Source organism: Molothrus ater, chromosome 10 (genome assembly GCF_012460135.2).
Source record: "Molothrus ater isolate BHLD 08-10-18 breed brown headed cowbird chromosome 10, BPBGC_Mater_1.1, whole genome shotgun sequence".
In the NCBI taxonomy this organism is placed as follows: Eukaryota; Metazoa; Chordata; class Aves; order Passeriformes; family Icteridae; genus Molothrus; species Molothrus ater.
The window spans coordinates 5,097,306-5,116,985 of NC_050487.2; the positions used below are offsets into that span (position 1 = coordinate 5,097,306).

The window sequence follows — 19,680 nt, forward strand, 5'->3', positions numbered from 1 at the left end:
AATCGCCTGCCGGAGCGTCGCCGCCGAGCCCGCCGGTCACGCCCCGCCGCCCCTCCAGGGTGACTTCCTTCCGAACAGCCAATCAGCGAGCGCAGCGCTTTTTCCCGCCCTCGCGCTGGCAGTCTCAGCCAATGGGCGGCGGCTCCCGGCAGGCGGGAAGGGCCGTCTCTATGGTGCCCGCGGTGGAACCCGGAAGTGGCGGCGGCGGCGATGGCGGCGGCGGGGCCGGTGCGGTTGTGGGTGCGCACGGAGCCGTTCCTGGTGGGAGCGCTCCCGGCCCCGCCGCCCGCCCGCCTCACCCCGCACTACTTGCGCAAGGCGGCCGCCTACGCCCGCGCGCGGGCGGACCAGGGCTGCTTCCCGCGGCTGAGCTGGTCCAGCTGGCGGCACATCGCCTGCGGGAAGCTGCTGCTGAGCCCCGAGATCGCCTGGCTCTACTTCGAGCTCTTCCGCGGCCTCCGCGGGCCCTCCCCGCCGCTCCGCCTGCGCTGGGCCGAGGTTGAGGCGGCCTGCACCAGCGCCGAGGAGCTGGAGTGGGAGCGGAGCAAGGCAAGAGCCCGGCCTAAGGCAGGGGGAGTCCGGGCCCGGCCTGAGGCAGGGGGAGCCCCAACCCTGCCGAAAGAGGAGCCTGGCCCAGGCTGACAATTCTCTGTCTCTCCCGTGCTCTCCAGCTCTCCGTGGACACGCTGCAGTTCCTGCTCTTCCTGTACGTGCAGCAGTTCCACAACGTGTCCCTGCGGCGCTCTCTGCTCGGCGACGAGTGGCCCAGCCCCAGGACCAAGTCTCCCAGCCTGTCAGGGAAATTGGGCACCGAGAATAAGGTACTCGTACCTCCGGGACTGCCCGTGTGCAGGAGCCGCTTCGCTCTGAGGGGGCTTGGGGAAGGGGCTGGTTTGTTCCCGGGAGGGTTTCACCTCTGAGCAAAGCTCCAGCTGCACAATTCCTGTTCCATAGTAAACGAAGTGAAGTTGTTGTGATCTCTACAGTTTATAAAATGGATTTTTAAAGTTTTCCATGAGACTTTCCTGGAGTCCAAACCCAACTGAATATTCCCCGAGAGTCTTGGCAAGTATCCTTTTGAGAAGCAACAGCCTTTTTTGCTTTATTAGTCAAGCAGGGAGCTCTCCTCATGCTCATAGTGCCTTTCCCATGATCCCAGTGTGGAATTTTGGATTCCAGGGCATAATATTTTGTTTCTGAGAGGGGAGTTGGTTGTTCAGCTGTAGATCAACTGCATGGAAATGCTGTTTCCTTTTAAAATACTGCCAGGTATTTAGGAAGGAGTGAGTTGGATGTGTCCTGTGAGCAGCTCTGTGTGCGAGAATGCATTGCAATTTGCAACCCTGTGTAAGGCCATGCCAGCCTCTGGAATTCTGGCACAGATGTGCTGCTGTGAGTGGGATAAGCTGGTGAAATGTAGCTTGGGGCAAGCTGGAATGATTAAAAACAGGAGCTGGATAATTTTATCCTGAAACGTTGAACAAAAGTGGTGAGGACAAGGTGTAATCACAGCCCTATGTTCCTTCAGCAAAACTCACCTTTATGAATCTTTGCATGAATTGCAGTCTCCTTTTTTTGGGCTGCAGCCCTTTAGAATTTGAAATAAAGATTCTTTCAGAGGGTTTGATTTATTGGAGAAATGATCCTCTGCTTTTTATCCTGGCACTGAATCCTGGCTGCAGGGCTTTTTCCAGTGGAGCAGCTCCAGGACCTTGAGTGTCAGTTATTGATTTGTGTCCTCCCTTTGAATGCCAGCAGCAGTGGCTTGGGTTTGTGTGGGGCTGTAGAAGAGCCTGGTGCTGCTCTCTAGAAGGAAATACTTGATACTTGAGTTGGAATTAAATGCTTTATTTTGAGTTTTTGGGGGGAGGTGTCTTTCCAGCCTTGTGAGAGCAGAGCAGCAGGAATGAGCACTGTACTTGACTGGCTTTCCTTCTTCTAGAAGGATTCTAAGCAAGGATCTGTATATATGATGTCCATGGAGCTTCTCAGCTTGGAGAACTCACCCTTTGTGTGTTTTGCTGCCCCTCCAGAATGAATACTTGGTACTTGAGTTGGTATTTTGAGCTTTTTGGGGGAGGTGTCTTTCCAGCCTTGTGAGAGCAGAGCAGCAGGAATGAGCACTGTACCTGACTGGCTTTCCTTCTTCTGGAAGGATTCTAAGCAAGGATTTGTGTATGTGATGTTCATGGAGCTTCTTGGAGAACTCACCCCTTGTGTGTTTTCCTGCCCCTACAGAACTGGGACGACCAGGAGCACCTTGCCTTTGTTCAGAGCCACCTCTTGGATATCTTGGAGCTGCTGCTGGAGCCAGAGCAGCTCTCAGCCTCTTCCCATTCCAGCTGCAGCAGCCTGGTGTCCTTTGAAGCCGTGTGTGCCCTCAGCTTCCTGCTGGAGGGCACCGTCAGCAATTCGGGCACCGTCCGTCCCCTCCACAAGCTGGCCCTCAGGCAGCCCTGCCATGGCCTCAATGGGTATTCCAAAGGCTCCAGAACCTTCTCCCTGCACAAGCTGGAGAGCTGGCTGCGCTCCTCCCTCACTGCCAATCCCCTGGGAATAACTGTCTGTGTCAAGGCTGGCAAGAAGCTCGCGTGGGCACAGCAAGGTGGGCAAAACTGCTGGGAAGGTGTTCTTAGATAGACAGAAATATGGGGGGAAATGGGGGTGTGGGGGGACATTGGGATGTGGGGGAATATTGGGATGTGGGGGAACATTGGGATGTGGGGGGGAATGGAAAAATGTGAGCAAAATAGAAATATATAGAAATATACATAAATACGGTAAGTACGAGTATGGAAAAACAAAAGCGGATGTGCACAGAAATGTAGAAAAATAGAAATAAATATGTAAAAATAAAGATAATAAATAAATATATGGATATAATAAATATATAGATATGGTATAATAAATATTATAAAGATATAAACATAATAAAAATATAGAGAAATAAATAGAATTACAAAAGTTTGGAGGGACATTGGGGTGTGGGGAGACATTGGGATGTGGGGGGGAATGGAAATATGTGAATAAAATAGAAATATATAGAAATATACAGAAATACAGTAAGTATGAGTATGGAAAAACAAAAGCAGAAGTGCACAGAAATATAGAAATAAATATATAAAAATAAATATATAAATATAATAAAGATATAAATATAATAAAAATATAGAGAAATAAATAGAATTACAAAAGTGTAGATAAGTCAAAAAATACAAATAGAGGAAGTTGAAAATACAGAAATCAATTTAGAAATACAGAAAAATAAATCTAGATAAATAGTATAAATAAAATTTTAAGAAAAATAACCCCAGAAATGAGAACTCAGCTCTTGTTGCTGACCAGGGATCTGGCAGTGGGGTGGGATCTGGTCTAGGTTTCCTTGTGTCCAATCCAGCCCCTCTCCTTCAGGGACATGGGAGTGGAGCCAAGGCACTTTCCTCCTTAGGATAAGGAATTTATCTCAGTGTTTTGTTTCCCTGACTGCAGGATCCCAAGAGGGGCAGTGGGTTAGGGAGGATGGGGAAGGGCTTAAGGATTGCATCCTAGAGGGAGCATTTCCCCTTTTAAAACACACAATTCCTGCTTAAAACTCACCCTCAGGATCTTCCTGCTAAGCTGAGTCTTGTGTTCAGCAACAGGCCTGTGGAACTGGAGATTCTGGAGCTTGTGGGAGGCTTTGACTGCTCCTAAGTAATCTTTTAAGTGGTTTTGGTCCTTCAGTGTCTCTCAGTTTCTGAAATTTCTGGTGCCTCTTGCTGCTGACCTGCCCAGGAGGCATCAGGGATGGTGTGACCGCTGTGGGATTTACCATCCTTGAACTTTGGGGCTGATTCTTTTCCTGAGGGATTGCTGCACCCAGAACTTGTGTGGGCTTTGTTTTGCAGTGGAAGGAGCAACCAGGAGAGCCAGGATTGCCTGCAGTGCCCGGGTGGTGCCAGAGGTGTCCCCCCTGGTGATCATGAGCCACGTGTACAGGCAGACCCTGGCCAAGAGCTCAGACACCCTGGTGGGGGCTCACGTCAGAATCTATCGCTGCAACGACTCCTTCATTTACCTCCTGTCCCCTCTGCGGTGAGTTTGGCTTCCCCTGGGACTCAGCTGGACTCCTGGTGACCATGAGTGTGTCCTGGGGGCCAGGAGGCCAGTGGGATCCTGGGGGGTGTTAGGAAGAGCATTCCCAGTAGGTCAGGGGGTGATCCTGCCCCTCTGCTCAGCCCTGTGAGGCACAGCTGTGGTGCTGTGTTCAGGTCTGGGTTCCTCAGGAGGGGCAAGGAGCTCCTGGGAGGGTCCAGTGGATGATACAGAGATGATGAAGGGACTGGAGCATCTCCCTGACAAGGAAAGGCTGAGAGAGCTGGGCCTGGTTAGTCTGGAGAAGACCAGACTGAGGTGGGATCCCATCAATCCATACAGAGATCTCCAGGTAGTGCCAGGCTTTGCTCAGTGGTGCCAGTGACAAGATAGGGAGCAATGGCCATAAACTAAACCACAGCAAGTTTCACCTCAACATGAGGAGGAACTTCCTTCCATTGCAGGTGCCCAGGGAAGAGGTGGACTCTCCCTCTCTGGAGACATTCCAAACCCACCTGGACACATTCCTATGTCACCTGCTGCAGGTAACCCTGTGGTGGTGTTTGCAGGGGTCCCAGGAAGAGGGAAGAGATGAGAATCTTGACTCTATGTTTCAGAAGGCTGATTTATTATTTTATGATATATATTATATTAAAAGAAAATTATATATTAAAGCTGCACTAAAAGAATGGAGAGAAAAGGATTTAATCAGAAGGCTAACAAAGGAAAGAAAAAGAATGATAACAAAATCTTGTGACTGACCAGAGAGTCCGAGACAGCTGGACTGTGACTGGCCATTAATTAAAAACAACCACATGGACCAATCACAGATGCACCTGTTGCATTCCACAGCAGCAGATAACCATTGGTTACATTTTGTTCCTGAGGCCTCTCAGCTTCTCAGGAGGAAAAATCCTAAGGAAAGGATTTTTCAAAAAAACATGCCTGAGTCACAGGATTTTTTTCCAGCTGTCTCGGACTCTCTGGTCAGTCACAAGATTTTGTTATCATTCTTTTTCTATTCTTAGCCAGCCTTCTGATGAAATCCTTTCTTCTATTCTTTTAGTATGGTTTTAATATAATATATATATATAACATAATAAATCAGCCTTCTGAAACATGGAGTCAAGATTCTCATCTCTTCCCTCTTCCTGGGACCCCTGTGAGCACCACCACAATCCTGGCCAAAGGATTTTTCATAAATTATGTCTGTGACAGTGACCCTGCCTTGGTCTGGATGGAGGTTCCTTCCAGCCCTGATGGTTCTGTATTTCCTTGGCAGATCAGTGACCATCGAGAAGTGCCGGAGCAGCACCTTTGTCCTGGGCCCTGTGGGGGTATCAGTCCACGTCCAGAGCTGTGACAACGTCAAGGTCATCGCCGTTTGCCATCGCTTGTTGCTTTCGTCCACCAAGGGCTGTACTTTCCACACCCTCACACCCACGCAGCCCCTCATCCTCTCGGGGAACCAGGCAGTCAGCTTTGCCCCTTTCCACACCCATTATCCCATGCTGGAAGACCACATGGCTCAGGTGGGCTTGGCCACTCTGCCAAACTACTGGGACAGCCCCATGCTGGTGTGCAGGGACAGCGGTGACACCAGCGTCTTCCGGCTCCTGCCCCCCTCAGACTTCTACACCTTTGTGATTCCCTTTGAGATGGAAGGAGACACCACAGAGACCCCAGGGGGGCTTCCCCAGGAGTACCAGGAGGTGCTGAGGCAGCGGGAGCAGAAGGTGCAGGTGTGGCAGCGCATGGTGAAGGAGGCAGGGCTGAGCAGGTGAGTGTCCCCTCAGCCATGTGGACAGAGGGTTGTTTGATGGGGATCCCACAGAAATCCTTGAAGGATGGCTTGGGTTGTGGGAGCCTTGTCTTGCAGGCCAGTCCTAGAGCATTAGTAATCAGCAATCCTGGGATTCTGCTTGGTGATGGGGGAAGACTAATGCTCACAGGCATAGCTCAAGAGCTGTAGAATCCCAAAATACCTTGGGTTGGAAGGGACCTTAAAGCTCATCCTGTTCCACCCCGTGCTGTGGAACACCTTCCACTATCCCAGGTTGCTCCAAGCCCTGTCCAATCTGGCCTTGAACAGTTCAGGGATGGGGCAGCCACAGCTTCTCTGGGCACCCTGTGCCAGGGCCTCACCACCCTCACAGAGAAGAATTTCTTCCCAATATCTGATCTAAATCTGCCCTCTGGCAGTGGGAAGCCATTCCACTATGTCCTGTCACTCCAGTCCCTTCTCCAAATCCATCTCCAGCTCTCCTGGAGCCCCTTTAGGCACTGGAAGGTGCTGTGATGTCTCCCTGGAGCTTTCTCCTCTCCAGGTGAACACCCCCAGCTCTCCCAGCCTGGCTCTAGCCCCTGGAACACCTCCGTGGCCTCCTCTGGATTCCAGCAGCAGCAGCAGCAGCACATCCTTGTTGTGCTGGGTATCCCAGGGCTGAAGGCAGCTCTGCAGGTGGGGCCTCACGAAGTGGGGTCAAGGGGGACAATCCCTTCCCTCACCCACGCTGCTCCTGAGCAGGTGCTTTCTCATGGCTGCATTTTCCCAGCTTGTGAGGCTCCAGGAAAAGCATTCCCAGATGTTGCTGAGGTGAGGGATCCACCCTGGCTATGGATTGGGCCAGGGCTGGGTGTGCACCCTGAGCTGCCTGGGGTCCCTCTTAGCCCAGCCTTCCCCTTGGGATTGAGGCTATAAATGGCTGTCCCAGCCCTTGCTGATGTGAGCTGGGAATGTGCACATGCATCATTGCAGCAGATCACCTTTTGGCAGTATCTTTGAAATTCCTCTGGAGCAGATCACGTGGAATCCTCTGCCCAGCTTCCTTGGCAAGCACAGAATGGGGATAAACCCCCATTTCAAATATCTGTTTTTCTTCCCAGGCTGCTGCTTCCCTCCACAGTTTTGGGAAGGAGTTTGACCTGTCAGAACCTTCCTGTGAAAGAAATATGAGGAAATAGGGGATGATGTGCTTAGATTTGCCATCATCTGCTGCAGTCACAGGAGGCAAGAGCTCCCTGCTTATTCCATAAAAGGGGGGAAATTCTGGCAAGTTTAGAAGCTTGTTGAAAAGAAAGTGGGCAGCTGACAGTGGAAAATGTCTGTTGTCTCTTGCAGGCAGGGAAACAAGAAGGGAGACAAGTAGGAAGCTTAGAGCAAACAGGATATCAGGCTTGTAGAAAGAAAAAAGCTGCTGTGCTCGAGCAGGGAGGTGAAAGAGAGTGTTAGAAATAAGAAGACATCTTTCAAGAAGTTGAAGTTGTCTGATTGAGGAAAGTGGGGCAAAAAAAGAATGTAAATCCTGCCAGGCTGAAAGTAAAACCCCCGTAAGACAGGACCAAGAAGACAGCTTGAGGAACAACTTGCAAAAGCATAAAATCCTGTTTATTCATTTTTCTGAGCGTATCAGACAGAAAGTCTTTCAGGGTCGGTAGCAGATCAAGGTAGAGAAAAAGCTTTTGGAGAAGATAAATCCACAAGGGAAGAAAGAAGTGGCTGCCTTTGTGTTCACTGGGGAGGAATTTGGGTTAGTTTGTGTTCCAAAACCCTGCTTTGTGGGGAATGGCTCAAATGGAAGAGAACATACAGACAGCAGCCTTAACTTGAAAAAAGGGTGTGGATACATGGAGCATGTCTGAGGGTGAGTGGGACAAAACTGAATAGAATGGCCTGAATTGGAAGGGACCTTAAAAACCCAACCAGATTCCAGGCCCCACCGTGGGCAGGGACACCTTCCACTGTCCCAGGTTGCTCCAAGCCCCATCCAGCCTGGCCTTGGGCACTGCCAGGGATCCAGGGGCAGCCACAGCTGCTCTGGGCACCCTGTGCCAGGGCCTCAGCACCCTCACAGCCAAGAATTCCTTCCCAGTATTTGCTGTTCAGAAATGAATTGTGTAAACTGCTTGAAAAAGTCCATCAGGAGCTACTCAACGCCTCTGCCACCTTTGGCTTAAGAAATTCCAGATGTGAGCTGATCCCAGAGGACTGGGATGCTATTCTGGAGATGATTTTGGGCATCTGACAGTGCCAGTTAGCCTGGGCTGAGTGGCCTGCCCTGTTAGGCTTGCCAAAAACACTCCAAAAAGAAAATGATGTGAGGTGTGTTTATAGGTGCATTTTTTCCCTGATCTCCATCCTCTCTGGTGCTGTCAGAATAGAATTTCATGTCCTTAGTGCTTAAGCACTGGTTGCTAACCTTAGTGTTCTCCCTTTTCAGACAGTTTTTCAGCTGTGCCCTGAGGGGAAAGTGGAGGCAGCCCTGGAGCAGGGCGGTTGTGGTGGTGGGATGGAGAATTTTCTATGACTTCTCCAAGTGCTCCAGGTTCTGCCTTTGGGGTTCATTAGCATCACATTAACTCAGTAAAAACCTTTTCTGGTTGTCTCTGCAAGGTTCAGGAACCAAGCCTGGCTCTTCCTGATCCATCTGGAGGCTTGTTTGGATAGTGAAGACATGGTAGAAGTATAATACTGTAAATAAATGTGAATTTTTCCATATTTCCCTGCTGCTTTGTCTCTTTCAGGGATCAGAGGAAACAGTTCCAGGCTGTGGTAGAAAACAAATTCTATGAGTGGCTGGTTCAGACAGGGAACAGGCAGCAGCTGGACAGCCTGGTGCCTCCTGCCCTGGGCTCCAAGCAGGCAGGATAACATTCCTGGCCAGGATAACATTCCTGGGCAGCAGAAGGAAAGGGAGGTGAGTAAAAGGCCTCTTTCTCTTGCTTCTTCTCTCCTCCCCAGGAACTGTCCCATGTTGGTGTGCACAGCCAAGGCAGAGGTAGGAGAAGCAGGAGTCTGAGGGAATGTTCTCACAAGAGCCTGGCATTTGGGTTTAGTTCCTACTTTCCTGTCAAAACCCATTTTCAGCTGAAATCTGTGTCCTCAGCTTGGCCGTGTTGCCAAGTTTGATTTGTTGGAGGCATCTGTAAGGCAGATGGGCAAATTGCACATAATGTGATATAAAACTGATTGGAATAGCTGCTCTTTCAAAGAAACTCTGTGCATTGATGTCTACCCATCTCACTTTTTGCTAAAGAGAGTTGAATGAGACTTTGGGTAGTTCTTACAATAAGACTTTGGATAATTCTCACTTACTCTTCCCAAACAGAAGTGGTTTAGGAGCTGGAGACCTGCCCTTATTGTGCTCTTCTGCCATGGCATGTTTCAAACCATTAGAAAATTGTTTTATTTTTTATTTAGCCTTTGAATTCCTTTTTTTTTTTTTTCTTTGCTGGTGTTAGAAGTAAAATTGCCTCCTTTTATTTTGTTCCAGAGCTCTGGGAACAGCCAGTGATCCACTCAGCCCAGTTCTCATTAAGACTTTGTGCCATCCCACCTGCACCCACTGGATCTGCCAACCAGCCCTGGTGAGGATGGGACTGCCTGGCTGCTGTAGGATTCCTGAGCATTGGTGCTTTGCCAGGAATGTGCTGTAGCCATCCTTTTGGTGACTCAGAGGTGCCTGGCACTGGGGGAGGATGAAGAGTTCCTTGTTGCAGAGCTGTCACAGCAGTCCATAGTGTCCAACACACCAGGTTTCCTGGGACAAAGCTGGATGCAGGCCCTGGGCATCACCTGCATCCTCATGGTACAAACCAGTGGTGCTGTTTTAATAAATGTGAAAAAGAAATGTTTAATTTTTTATGAATGAAATCAAACAGGTTTTTTTTTAATATGAAGATGGCACTTTTAGAAGATAAATTTTTTGTATATGGTTGCATTGTTTTGACAAATGTCAATAAACTAGATTTGTTGGATAAACTGACACATGTCTTGGGGAAGGGGTTTTACCTGTACAGTTGGTCTTAGGGGGACACAGCATCTTTTATCTTAATGAAATGTGAAGCTGTCAGACAGAGAAACTGCTAATTTATGGGACAAGTGGGGTAAAAGAAGAATGTAAGTCCTACCAGGCTGAAAGTAAAACTCCTGTAAACTTCAGCCATGCAGCTGAAGGCTGCCCTGGCACAAAGTTTTGATACAAGCCCTATTCCTATCTCTCATAATTTTCATAAAAATTATCAGCTTGAATAAGCACCATTCTCATGTGCTGGTGGGATGTGTTTTGGGGAGATGTGCTCATAGCTGAGCACTTAAATAAGCTTGGAAAATAGGCAAAGGCATTGCATGGATGAGTGGAGGCAGCAGCTGGTGGTGCCTTGGGAAGAGCTCTCCAAGCTGAGAGAGGGGAAGGCACAGTGCTCTCGAGTGCACTGCCTCAGAATTCCTCTGAAGGTCTCCTTGGCTCCTGGGCAGGCAGGTGAGGTGAGTTTGTTATATTTATTCTATTTATATAAGATGAGTTTATTGTATTTAACCGACCTCTAAAGGAGGGATGTGCAAAGTGACCACAGCTTTGAGCTGTGAACGTGCTGATAGAACCCAGCTTGTGCTCGAACTGTGATCTTCAGGAGTTAAAAACTAAATCAATCCAAGTGGCCTCAGTGAGAGCAACAGCTCTGGGTGATTCAAGGCTCCTAAAATGGGAAGAGGAGCAGCTGCTGATTGTGTGTGCCCCAGGCTCTCCCATATGCCTGCATTTACAGAGCTGCTGTTGCGAGAGTGCTTGTCCTGACAGATTTGAAAGAGGGGCTGCGTGTTTCGGGCGCTGCTGTGCCAAATTCGTGTCCCTTTGTCTCACTAAGCCTTTGGGCTGGGGCACTGAATAGCTGCAGAGGTGGTTTTTCATAATGCACTGGCGGGGGGGTGGCTGTGGAAGCCAGTGATCCTCGGCCTGCCCGCTCCCAGGGCCGGAGTGTGGCCAAAGGGAAAACTCCTCTGCTCCAGCCTCAGGTGCTGGGCTGAGAGTTGGGGTTGAATTTGTGACACTTGAAGAGACAACAGAAATCTGGGCATCGTTGGAGGTGTGAAATCACTCTGTGGGGAGTAGGGAGGTGGCCACACTTCCTTCTTTCCCTCTAAGTCAGGAGGTATTTGGAGTGGTGTGGCTCCAGCTGAGGGTGTCCCAGGAAAATCTGCAGCCTCTTTGCTGCACAGATGTCTCCATTGAGAGCTTTCAATGCAGAGCTGGTCTTTGCAATCCTCTGCTGTCTGCTCTGAACACTTTGTTGTTCCTTAACTGCATCCTTCACTGCACCTGAACATCCCTGATGAATACCATGTGCCCTCCTTACAAATGGGGTGGGTCTCTAAGAGCCAACAAGGATTCCTTCTTGTTTAACAAGCTTGGAAGGGAGGGAGCAGCCAAATTACCACCCGTCCTTGGCGGGGGACTGCGTGTTTTGAGTGCATTTGGCAGAGTTTTGGTGTTCTGACTCAGCAAATGGTAACAAAGGGAGGATGGCGAAGCCTTCCTTTATTCCATAATCCTGTTTGCTTTTCTGGAAATCGGCTATAGCCTCAGAATCACTGACTCAATTTTTGGATCCTATTCTCATGACAAAGCGGCTGTCTGGTTTAAAACAAGCCCGTTATAAAAAGGGCACCTCGGATCCTGGCTGTTTGTAACAGCTGCTGACGTTCCTCCGGCACAGGGGAGCTTGGCTGGAACGGAAAATGTCCAGAGCTGGAACCAAGGTAAGTTTGTTTGCAGTGTATTCATGATTTTGGCTAAAAGTGCAGAATTTTGCAGGGATGAATTGTGGAGAAACTTTGGTTTTTTTTGTTCTGCTGACAGCTTCCCCCTCTGTCAGTGTGTGGGCAGGGGGAGATGCTTGAAATCCCTCCTCACGTGGAGGGAAGCTGGAGCTGAGCCCTCCCAAGTATTTTCCCAGATTTTGGCTGGTCCCTCTAGGTGTGGCTCTGCCAGAGGATGGAGTCAAGCACAGTGACTGGTGAGAGGCATTTTGAAATGGTTCTAAATCAGCAGGGTCTGATGCCTTGTGAATTGGGGGTGGAGGGGCTGTGCCAGCTGGGAATCACTGTGCTTGCAGAGCAGGGTGTCATGGAAAGGTCCCTTGGAGAGAGCCTGACTGCCAGCACCAGCAGAGCTGCCACATCCCTTTTCCATGGTGGAGCAGAAGGTGTGCTGGGACAGAAAGGCTCCATGGATGGCCATGGCACCGAAGGGAATCGTGTTCCCGGAGGGATGATGCACACCGGCCTTGGGATTTGGTGCAGTTGGCAGGGACGAACTGAAATCAGAGAAGGAGGTAGGTTGGGAAGCTCACCTTCAGCTGGAGAGACATCTCAGGTGGGGATCCAGCACCTCAGGCTTGGGTTTAGCAGAGCTGAGCTGGCTGATCCCACAGAACTTGTACTGAGTCTGGGACTGGGCAGGGAGAGAGAAACAGCTGGGAAAGGAAAGGGAAAGGGAAAGGAGGGTGGGGACTTGGGCCAGTGTCCTCTATGGAATATCAAATGCTGTTAGGAGGCTGCAGGAAGAGCTTCATCTGAGTTTAGCTTTTGGGCTGGGTTCCTCTCAGCCTGTGGAGGCTGTGAGACCCAAGGGGCTTTGGAGGCACCGTGGGTTTGGAGGCACTGGGCAGTGCCATGGGATATCTGGCCCTGGCTTTTCTGTGTCCTTCGGCTCTGTGGCTCTCAGGCTGTTGGGCTGGGAAGCCAAGGGGCGTGTGCTGGTGGCTCCTGGATCCTGGGGTGCAAATTTTCTGTACCTAAACCTAAAAAAGGTCCTGGGGAACTGCAACTGCTCCATCCTTGAGTCTCCTATCAGCTTGGAAAGCCTTGAGCACATTCTGCCTTTCCCCTGCCGAAAGCTGTGTCCCCCCGGAGTGTGCCACTGGGAATTAATGGAATTTGTGCTGCTGGAGGGCAGCAAGATGGCCAGGAGGAGTTATCTCCTAGTTCTGTATGCTGTGCTCTTGTTAAGCACATTCCATGGAAAAGAAAAGGGCAAAATAGGGAATTGAACACCATTTCTCACAGCCCCGGTGAGGGATCTGCCCTGGAAAGGGACCCCTCCTGATAGAGGAGTGGATATTTTTTATGAGTTGGATACTTTTTTATGAGTAAAAAATGGATATTTTTTATTATTTTCCTTCTAGCTAAGCTGCTGTTGAAAAGAAATATGTGATAACTCAGGTGAGGTGACCAAAGTTTTACATTCCTGCAAGGGAGATCTGCTCTGGCAGATGTGGTATGTGCCTGGTAACCCCCAAAAGGCAAGGTTGGACATGGAGAGGTTAACAGGGGAGTGCTGGGAGCAGAGCTCCTGCAGGGTTTGGCTGAAGGAAAGTGATTTCCCTGCAAGTGAGAGGGGACAGAAACAAAGCTGCAAATCTGGAATTGGAATCTGTAATTATTCTATGGGTGAAAACATCAGCCTGAATCCATGCAGGAAAGCTGGGAAGCAAAGGTCTGAAAGGAGCTGAGGGTGTGTCTGAAGGGCTGTGCTGGAGAATGGGTGGGGAGGATCCTTTAAATTCTGAAATTAAACCAAGGAGCAGCACTTAGGTTGGACACAGTTTTGTAGGAATAGCCATATCCTTAACTTGCCTTTGGATTTCTTTGGCTTTGTTGTTTTATGAGTGCAGGGGAAATGCTCCCCTGGAAACATCAGGCTCCAGTTTGGTTGTGTTAGGCTGGGTGGGGAAGGAACATCACTGAATCCCAGAATGGTTTCAGTTGGAAAGGACTTTAAAGCCCATCCAGTCCCACCCCCTTCCATGGGCAGGGACATCTTCCACTATCTCAGGTTGCTGCAAGCCCCGTCCAACCTGGCCTTGAGCTCTTCCAGGTTCCCTCTGCCCAGAAAGCAGATCCACACTGGGCAGAGTTTATAATCAACCATGTTGGACAGGAGTGGGACAGGATCAGAGCTTGGGGACGGATGTTGGAGAGAGGGATCAGCCATCCCAGCAGAGGATAATGCTGAACTGGGAATAAATGAATCCCTGCAGAGGCTTTTCCAGGGGTGCTGTGGCTTCCTTGACCAGTGCCTTCTGGAAGAGGGTGACTGGTGATGCATGACTGCCAAACCCAGTGAGCAGAGCTTTTGTTGTTGCCTTTGGGTCAACACTCAAAGATTTTTTGGGTGATACCTTTAGGGACAATGATCCAGAAGTAGGCTGTGGAAAAGGCAGTGGGCTGTGGCCAGGAAGAACAGGCCAGTGTGGTTAACTGCCCAAGAATGGGAAAACAGGAGCATTTCAGTGCTCTCCTTTCACAGCCCTTATTCATTGCTGGAAAGGTCAGAGTGATCCCCAGCTCTCCACTGAAGGTGGGAAGAGCTTGCTCAGGATGTTAGGAGACGGGTTGTTTTGTGTGCACCAACTGCTTTGTGATGGCAAATCAATCCTTGAAATTAAAAGGAAAATAGCATTATCCTAATAAATGTTCAGTAACAGGCCACAAAATCAAGAGCATGAATCCTCTGGCATGATCAGTCTGACTCCCCAGATCCCTTGGTCAGGCTGGTGGGGCACACTGACCAACCAGCTCCAGGAAAACTCTGGCTAATTTAACTTTTAGCACAAAACAAATGATTAAAAATAAAAAGTGAGAGAGCTGTCCTGCATTTGGGTTGAAACACTGACAATGAGTGATTTTTGAAGAGCAGGGAGGTTACATCGATACCAGTGGCCAAAGCACTGTAGGTGAAGTACTGCAGGTGTGGGGGGGGTGTCTTAATAATCAAACTATGGCAAAAAACATGGGAAAATGGATTGGGTGTGGCTAGAAAGATTCTCTCTAGACCATCTGGCGTTGTGAGCAAGCAGGGGATGTAGTCAAGATAGATGTGATGGTTTGGAAATCCTCTTGGAGAAGAGCAATGTTTGATGAGTAATTGTCACCTGGAAGGATCTAAAAATGGGGCTGGAGAAAGGACTGGTCTGGTCTAGGGCTTGCAATATTTTAATGAAGGGATTTTTGAGGAAAACTGAGTCTCATCTCCAGGCTGTCTGGGTGGGAGGAATGGGATTTGCTCATCAGCTCCAAAGATCTTTCAAGCCAGGTTGTGTTCAAGGATAAAGTGCTTTGGGATCAGCAGCCTGGCTATAGAGCAGCTCTTGGGCAAGAAATGTGGGGATGGATTGTGAATTTGCCAGAGGTTTCATGGACTTGCAGCAACCAAAGCAGAATGAGCCAACTGCAAATACAATCCTTGGATATCCATAAAACTGCTCCCCACCATGAACATGGAATGCACCCTTAGTTTTTCCTGGCAAGGGCAAAGCTTGTGTGATGTCCAGCTTTGGGCAGTGAGTTTTGAGAAAGGAAGTTTTGGGTTGTTCAAGTGGGAACAAGGATGGGCTAGAACACATGATCTGGGAGGAAAGAGACTTCTCCACCCCCTTCAGATCAGTAAAGATCTTGCTGCAAACACTTGGAAGGTCAGTATAAAGGAAATAATGGAATTGTTAAGGCTGGAAAAGCCCTCTAAAGGCATCAAGTCCAGCTGCTAACCCAGTGCTGCCAGACCCACCCATGTCCTCAGAAACCTACTTTGTAAATTCCATTCACTTCTCACAGCTCTCCAGCCATAATTTAGTAACTCCTGATCTAGAGAAGGTGGGAGGGAATTGCTTTGATGGTGTTTTGCTGGAAAAAAGGACAGGGACTTCTCTGTGGGAGTGTTGTGTTGGACTGGGACAGAACAAAGGTCTGGGAAGGGCAGAACACTGGTGGCAGCTGGAGGCATTGGGGCCAGACAGGTGAATTAGTCTGACTGACTGCAGTTGGTCCCATTCCATGGCTGGGCTTGACGATTTCTGATATCTCCAATATTGTATTTGTGGGGTGCCCCAAGGAAGGGAGGAATGATGAATCTGACTCCATGTTCTCAGAAGATTAATTTATTATTTTATGATACTATAGTATATTGAAGAATACTAAAGTAACTATACTAAAGAATACAGAAAGGATACTTAGAATGCTAAAAAGATAATAATGAAAACTTGGCACTCTTCCCAGAGTCTCAACACAGCTTGGCCCTGATTGGCCAAAGAGTGAAAACAACTCTCACCAGAATCCAATGAAACAATCACCTGTGGATAAACAATCTCCAAACACATTCCAGATAAGCAAAACACAGGAGAATCAAATGAGATAAGAATTGTTTTCCTTTTTCTCTGAGGCTTCTCAGCTTCCCAGGAGAAAAATCCTGGGTGATTTTTCAGAGAATGTGAACGCCACACTGAGGGCTCTGCTTTCAGATATTTCCTGCCGTGATGTGGCTGGAATATGAAGTTCTGGATGAGGAACCTCCCTTCTCTGCCCCCTCTGTTCGTTTCAGGTCACCTTCTATGAAGACAAGAACTTCCTGGGCCGTTACTACGAGTGTGACAGCGACTGCCCCGATTTCCACAACTACCTGAGCCGCTGCAACTCCATCCGCGTGGATGGAGGCACCTGGGTGGCCTACGAGAGGCCCAACTATGCTGGGAACATGTACGTGCTGACCCACGGGGAGTACCCTGACTACCACCACTGGATGGGCCTCAACGACCGCCTGGGCTCCTGCAAGTACATCCAGATCGTAGGTGTCACCCCTTGCCAGGGGATGCTGCCATTTATCCCATCCTGGGAGGGTTTCATGTGGGGGAACGTGGTGTCCTGGGGAGCCACAGAGAGGGGGCTGCAGGGGTTTGGTCCCACAGTCCTGCTCTGGGAGTAGCAAGGTGTTTGGTGTGGGGAGAAGGTGAAGGTTTCCCAGTCTGGATTGCAGTGGGAAAAGGCAGATCTCTGGTGGTGTTCACAGGGGTCCCAGGATGAGGGAAGAGATGAGAATCTTGGCTCCATGTTCCAGAAGGCTGATTTATTATTTTATGATATATATTATATTAAAACTATACTAAAAGAATAGAAGAAAGGATTTCATCAGAAGGCTTGAAAGGAATGGAAAGGAGTGATAATAAAATCTTGTGACTGACTAGAGTCCAAGACAGCTGGGCTGTGATTGGCCATTAATTAGAAACAACCACATGAGACCAATCCCAGATGCACCTGTTGAATTCCACAGCAGCAGATAACCATTGGTTACATTTTGTTTCTGTGGCCTCTCAGCTTCTCAGAAGAAAAAATCCTAAGGAAATGATTTTTCATAAAATATGTCCGTGACACAGATCCCTTTGAGTGTGGGTGAGTTTCCATAGGTAGTTTCATCAGCATGTTCCTTTAGGGATTTCTGTGTCCAGGCAGGCTGCTCCAGAGTTTGCCTCTCATTTTTCCCTGATGTGTAACCAACTGATCCAACAGCTCAAGGCCTGTAACAGTGGAATATAGGTTTTGCAGGAATATTTAGAATGAGGGGAAGTTTCCTCTCCAGCAACCCAGGACTCCCTTCTGATACAGGGAGCTGAATCTGTGTCACCAAACCCTTCTGGGTGTGGAGAGCCAAGCCCAGTATCAGTCCTGGAGTGCCCAGGAACAGGAGGGATGCCTGGAGCCCTCCTTGGCCATGCTTGGAGCAGCCTGGTGCCTCCTGGTGTGAGGAGAGCACAGGAGGTGTGCTCATCCCCTCCTAACTGATGGTGGGAGAAAGGAACAGAGGGAAGGATCCTTTTGGGAAGCCTATTGGGAGGAGCATCTTTTAAGATTGGGATTGTGGATGAAGTGTGGATTGCTGCTGCTGCTGCTGAGGTTTTCCAGTAGTGGGGCAGATTCTGCTGATCCACGGGTTGATTAATTGGAGCATGGCTGTGAATTCCCACTGCATGGAGCAGATCTCACCACTGAGAACAGGTTCTGCTTTTCTGCCTGGGAGTCTAACCCCCCTCTGAGCCTGTTCTGGCTTTAAGCTGGGTCTAAATCCCTTTGCATGGGGCAAGGAGAGTTTCCAGCCCGCTCAGAGCACTGATCTGGCTTAAGACATGGAGCCAGAACACGTGTGAGACGCAAGAGCAGCACAGCTTCCTCCACCAGGATGAAACGTGGGAGCCTTATCCCGCACATCCGCCTGGTCCTGGCTTTCCCCTGCCCTGGGGAGACCCCGCAGAGCTCGGCTGGGGCTGGCAAGGAGGGAGCAGGCTGGGGAAGAGATGTCCGGGCAGCTGCAGATCAGGCGCGGATCCCGCGGGTGCCTTCGGACAAGGAGCGCTTCCAGTCCCGGTGGGACCCAGCGCTGCCTCCGCAGCAACGCGGCCCCGCCGGGCTCAGCAGCTCATCGCACTCCTCTCCGCCCGGAGGAGACGGGACTGGAGCGGGGCTGCCTCTCTGATGCTCACAAGGAGCACTGAGGGACTCAAGGCTGCCTGGGATAGCAAGACCGGCACTGCTGACTCGAGCTTATCACTGTTCTGCGTGCGATGCTCTGTTAGAATTTACCCCAGCTGCTTCTCCCTGTGCTTTTGGAGATTTCAGCCCTGTCCTGGTGTGCAGGGGGTGGCTGGTACCTGATTTGAGTCCAGCTGTGCCCAAACTCTGCCCCCATGTCAGAGCTGGGACATGTCAGTGCCTCCATCCAATGCTCTGGCTGCCAATGAAGTCACCCAGAGAAGCTGTGGCTGCCCCACCCCTGGAAGTGTCCAAGGCCAGCTTGGAGGGGGCTTGGAGGAACCTGGGTTAGTGGGAGGTAGAACTGGATCATCTTAAAATCCCTTCCAACCCTAACCTTTCCATGACCCTATGATTTTCTCTCCCCACACTTTTTTTTCTTTTCTTTTTTTTTTTTTTTTCTAGCCAAGTGGAGGCCGAGGCCACATCCAGGTGTTTGAGAAGGGAGATTTTGGCGGGCAGATGTTCGAAGCCACCGAAGACTGCCCCTCCATCATGGAGGAGTGGCACATGCGTGAGGTGCACGCCTGCAGGGTGCTGGAGGGCGTCTGGGTGTTCTACGAGCATCCCAACTACCGGGGCCGGCAGTACGTGCTGCCCAAGGGGGAGTACCGCAAGCCCGTGGAGTGGGGCGCGGCCAGCCCCGCCGTCCAGTCCTTCCGCAGCATCTCCGAGTGAGCCGGCCCCGGGCAGGGCTGCCACACCCCCCCAATAAAGCAACTGAGTCGCTCAGCTCCGCCTTGTCCTGCTTATTCCCGGGATTTGCGTGCGACGTGTCCTGCCTCCGGGGAGCTGGGGTGGAGCAGAGCCTTCTCTGCCTGATTGTCACCCCCTTCCCCATCCCCTGCCCTTCTGATCCGGGGGGAGCTGGGGTGGAGCAGAGCCTTCTCTGCCTGATTGTCACCCCCTTCCCCATTCCCTGCCCCTCTGATCCTTTAGGAAAAAGCCATTCCCAAGCTGGAGTTTGTGCTCCAGCGTTCGGCCATCCCTATGCAGCACTGGCACCACACATCTCTGGGTTCCGGTTTTCAGTGATGGCTGTGGGTGGCTCGGTCTGTCATGTCCCAATGGAGTCCCTGCCTGCTCTGTTGCTGCTCCATGGTGGTTTGGGAGAAGGGATGAGGTTTTTGTCACTGCCATGTGTCCTCCTGGACACCCTGAGCAGGCAGCTGCTGTCCTGGTACTGGATGAGTTCTGTCCTCCCGGGACTGGGAAAAAATGGAGATCCCAAATGGAGCAGGAAGGGGACAGCCATAACCTCCTTGGGGAATGCAGGGGACACTGGCAGCCCAGTGTGTCAGCTACAGGATGTCCCCTGGAGGTGTGGGCCAAGGGATTCAGCTGCTTAAACTGGGGCTGGGCACCGCATGGAGCTGGGAGCTGGAAGCAGGCTGGGTGTGGGATAGAGGCAGTGAGTGCCTCTGGGAGGTGGCTGCTGAAGGGCAGGAACAGCTCCCTGGACACCTGAGATG

The 19,680-nt window shown here is 50.3% G+C and overlaps 2 protein-coding genes across 2 annotated transcripts; both read left to right on the forward strand.

The window, feature by feature from the left end:
- The first annotated feature begins 210 nt into the window (after positions 1-210).
- TBCCD1 (TBCC domain containing 1) lies at positions 211-9,839 on the forward strand. The gene is made up of 7 exons (XM_036389215.1): positions 211-549; positions 672-821; positions 2,239-2,605; positions 3,888-4,074; positions 5,357-5,854; positions 8,599-8,771; positions 9,348-9,839. The coding sequence occupies exons 1-6, from the start codon at positions 211-213 to the stop codon at positions 8,723-8,725; spliced, it is 1,668 nt and encodes a 555-aa protein (XP_036245108.1). The 3' UTR covers positions 8,726-8,771; positions 9,348-9,839.
- Positions 9,840-11,484: 1,645 nt separating this feature from the next.
- On the forward strand, positions 11,485-18,886 carry CRYGS (crystallin gamma S). The gene is made up of 3 exons (XM_036389014.1): positions 11,485-11,611; positions 16,230-16,472; positions 18,614-18,886. Exons 1-3 carry the CDS (start codon positions 11,591-11,593, stop codon positions 18,884-18,886), a joined length of 537 nt encoding a protein of 178 aa, XP_036244907.1. The 5' UTR covers positions 11,485-11,590.
- Positions 18,887-19,680: the final 794 nt, after the last annotated feature.

Coding starts and splice junctions, on each gene's coding strand:
- TBCCD1 (XM_036389215.1), top strand. CDS start 211: ATGGCGGCGGCGGGGCCGGTGCGGTTGTGGGTGCGCACGGAGCCGTTC. Junction 822..2,238: donor AATTGGGCACCGAGAATAAG/GTACTCGTACCT, acceptor CTGCCCCTACAG/AACTGGGACGACCAGGAGCA. Junction 5,855..8,598: donor AAGGAGGCAGGGCTGAGCAG/GTGAGTGTCCCC, acceptor TGTCTCTTTCAG/GGATCAGAGGAAACAGTTCC.
- CRYGS (XM_036389014.1), top strand. CDS start 11,591: ATGTCCAGAGCTGGAACCAAG. Junction 11,612..16,229: donor TGTCCAGAGCTGGAACCAAG/GTAAGTTTGTTT, acceptor TGTTCGTTTCAG/GTCACCTTCTATGAAGACAA. Junction 16,473..18,613: donor CCTGCAAGTACATCCAGATC/GTAGGTGTCACC, acceptor TTTTTTTTCTAG/CCAAGTGGAGGCCGAGGCCA.